Source organism: Elephantulus edwardii, unplaced genomic scaffold (assembly GCF_000299155.1).
Source record: "Elephantulus edwardii isolate Elephantulus edwardi_28Jun2011 unplaced genomic scaffold, EleEdw1.0 scaffold00048, whole genome shotgun sequence".
Classification (NCBI taxonomy): Eukaryota; Metazoa; Chordata; class Mammalia; order Macroscelidea; family Macroscelididae; genus Elephantulus; species Elephantulus edwardii.
The window spans coordinates 7,093,782-7,095,850 of NW_006399798.1; the positions used below are offsets into that span (position 1 = coordinate 7,093,782).

General features: G+C 53.5%; 1 protein-coding gene across 1 annotated transcript in view; it reads left to right on the top strand.

Annotated features, from left to right (window-relative positions):
* The first annotated feature begins 1,219 nt into the window (after positions 1–1,219).
* Positions 1,220–2,069, top strand: part of LOC102856302 (CMRF35-like molecule-like) — a 14,386-nt gene continuing 13,536 nt past the window's right edge. The window contains exon 1 of the mRNA XM_006886385.1: positions 1,220–1,337. Coding sequence (XP_006886447.1) covers positions 1,220–1,337 — 118 coding nt within the window. The remainder of the gene's footprint in view (positions 1,338–2,069) is intronic.

A 2,069-nucleotide genomic window follows, 5' to 3' on the forward strand; every position in this document is an offset into this window, starting at 1 on the left:
GTGAGTGCAGCAGCGAGTGGCACCACAGAACTAACCACAGGTTGGAACTGACCACAAGTTGGTGAGTGCAGCAGCGAGTGGCACCACAGCTGCATGGGGGACTCCTGAGCCTTGTGTCAGGGCAGGACTGTGTCCACGCTCCGGGTGGCCAGCAGCAGCTTCACACTCCCCCCCTCCTTTAGTCTCCGGTCCACCTCTCTGAGAACTGCTGAGGACACAGCAGACAGAAGTCTGGAGAGGAAAAGGTGTGTTTTCTTTAAAATGACGTCTGTAAGAGCTGGACGAATGAAATATGTTTGAGTGGTGGAGACAGTGGGCAGCAGGTCCTGGTGTGTGCCGACTGCCTGTCTGGTTCCAGCTCCGCCCCTCTCTTGCTTTGTTCCCGAGGTGAGATTGTTGGGCCTCCCCCGGTTGCATTTTTATGTGTATCAGAAATGACCCAACTTCCCAGTGCTGTACAATTTTGGAAACAAAAGGTTCATTTACATTTTTCTGCATAAGAAAAATTTATGCAAATTTTTTCTGCACATTTTATGGAGTGTGTCCACCATGTCCATTAAGAAGATGGCTGTGAACTGGGGAGGAAGGGGAGCAGGGAGGAAAATGTGCAACATTGAATGCATGGAAATCCAAGTCCTCTATAAACTTTCATTAAAATCTCAATTAAAAAAGGCAAGGAAAAAAAAAGAGCAGCTTGCTGTGTGGGCTTTGAGAAGCAGGGGTTGTCCTTGGACCTGAGAGTGACATTCCTGGGGTGCAGGGAGCTTGGGGAGGGATTCTCATAGTCTGTGGTCAGCCAGGAAAAGGGAAGGGTGTCAGGAAAGGAGGCTGGGGTCTGAAGGAGGGGGCTTCTTGCTCAACATCTGGAGGTTGGTAAAGTGAGTGGGAGGGCACTGAGGCATGAGGGGAGGGGCTGGTGTGGATGGGACAGTGGGGGCAGAAGCTTCAGGAGACCAGCGTCCAGTGGAACCACTGTCCCCGGCTTGTCCAGGTGAAGAGCTGGGACTCTGTGTTTTCCAGGCTGTATGACGCTGAGTGACCCCAGGCCTGTGATGGACACTGACGGGGGTCTCTGAGTCTACAGTGTTGGACATTCTTGTGCAGAGAACCACAAACTAGACCACGTGACAGGACTGTGATGGCCAGCAGGTCCAGAAGAGTGAAGAGGAAGGTAATGTCCCTCAGAGGCCATCCTGAGCAGCTTAGCTTGAGAGTGACCATGAGGAAACTCCCAGTGCAGGAAGATGTGGGCTCGTGTGACCTGGACAGAAAAAGCCTAAAAGATGGACCATTTCCATTCAGTGTCATCTTCCAGGTGGCGATGTCTGTGTCCCCAGGTGAGCCCCTCCCCACGCCAGCACTGGAGCTGCCTGAACAAGCTCAGGGAAGAACAGCTGGTCAGGCCTCAGATGGGACCCCCAAGGTCGGGACCCCCTCCCCACCTGCCTCGGTATCTCCAGATCACTGAGCCGTCACACAGACAGGGCAGGGCAGGCTGTGTGGCACTTGTTCACTCTGTCTCTCTCCATGTACACACACAACTGCACACACACTGACACACACATGTGCACACACACACGGATACATGTGCACACACAGACTTTGCCCAATGGATCTAAAAGTAGATGGTGTACTGTTGAGTCAGAACCGACCCATAACATGCTCCAGCAGGTTTTTGGAAGCAATAAATCACGTGGGAGGAGATTGCGGGTGGATTTGAACCACGTACCTTTGGGTTGCCAGTACAACTCCTGCCCGTTAGGCCCTCACAGTTCCCTAAAGAAAGAAAGGGGGTAGAGGCATGAAATAGGAAGTCTCTGCGTTGTCTCAGCCCCAAACTAGGACCAGTGAGGGCTGTCCAAGGAAGGAGGCCCACTCTTTGAGGACTGTGAGTCAAGGTGACTGGAAACCACTGACAAGCTCTCCTATCGCCCACGTGAGGCTTCAGGACCAGAGCTGGGAGCCTCCTGGGGGGGCTCGGGTTGCTTCCTAGGTCACAGCCTCATCGTGAAGACCACAAAGGGCCAGAGGAGGACGCGTGGCCTTGATCGTCCCCACCGGATGCTCAC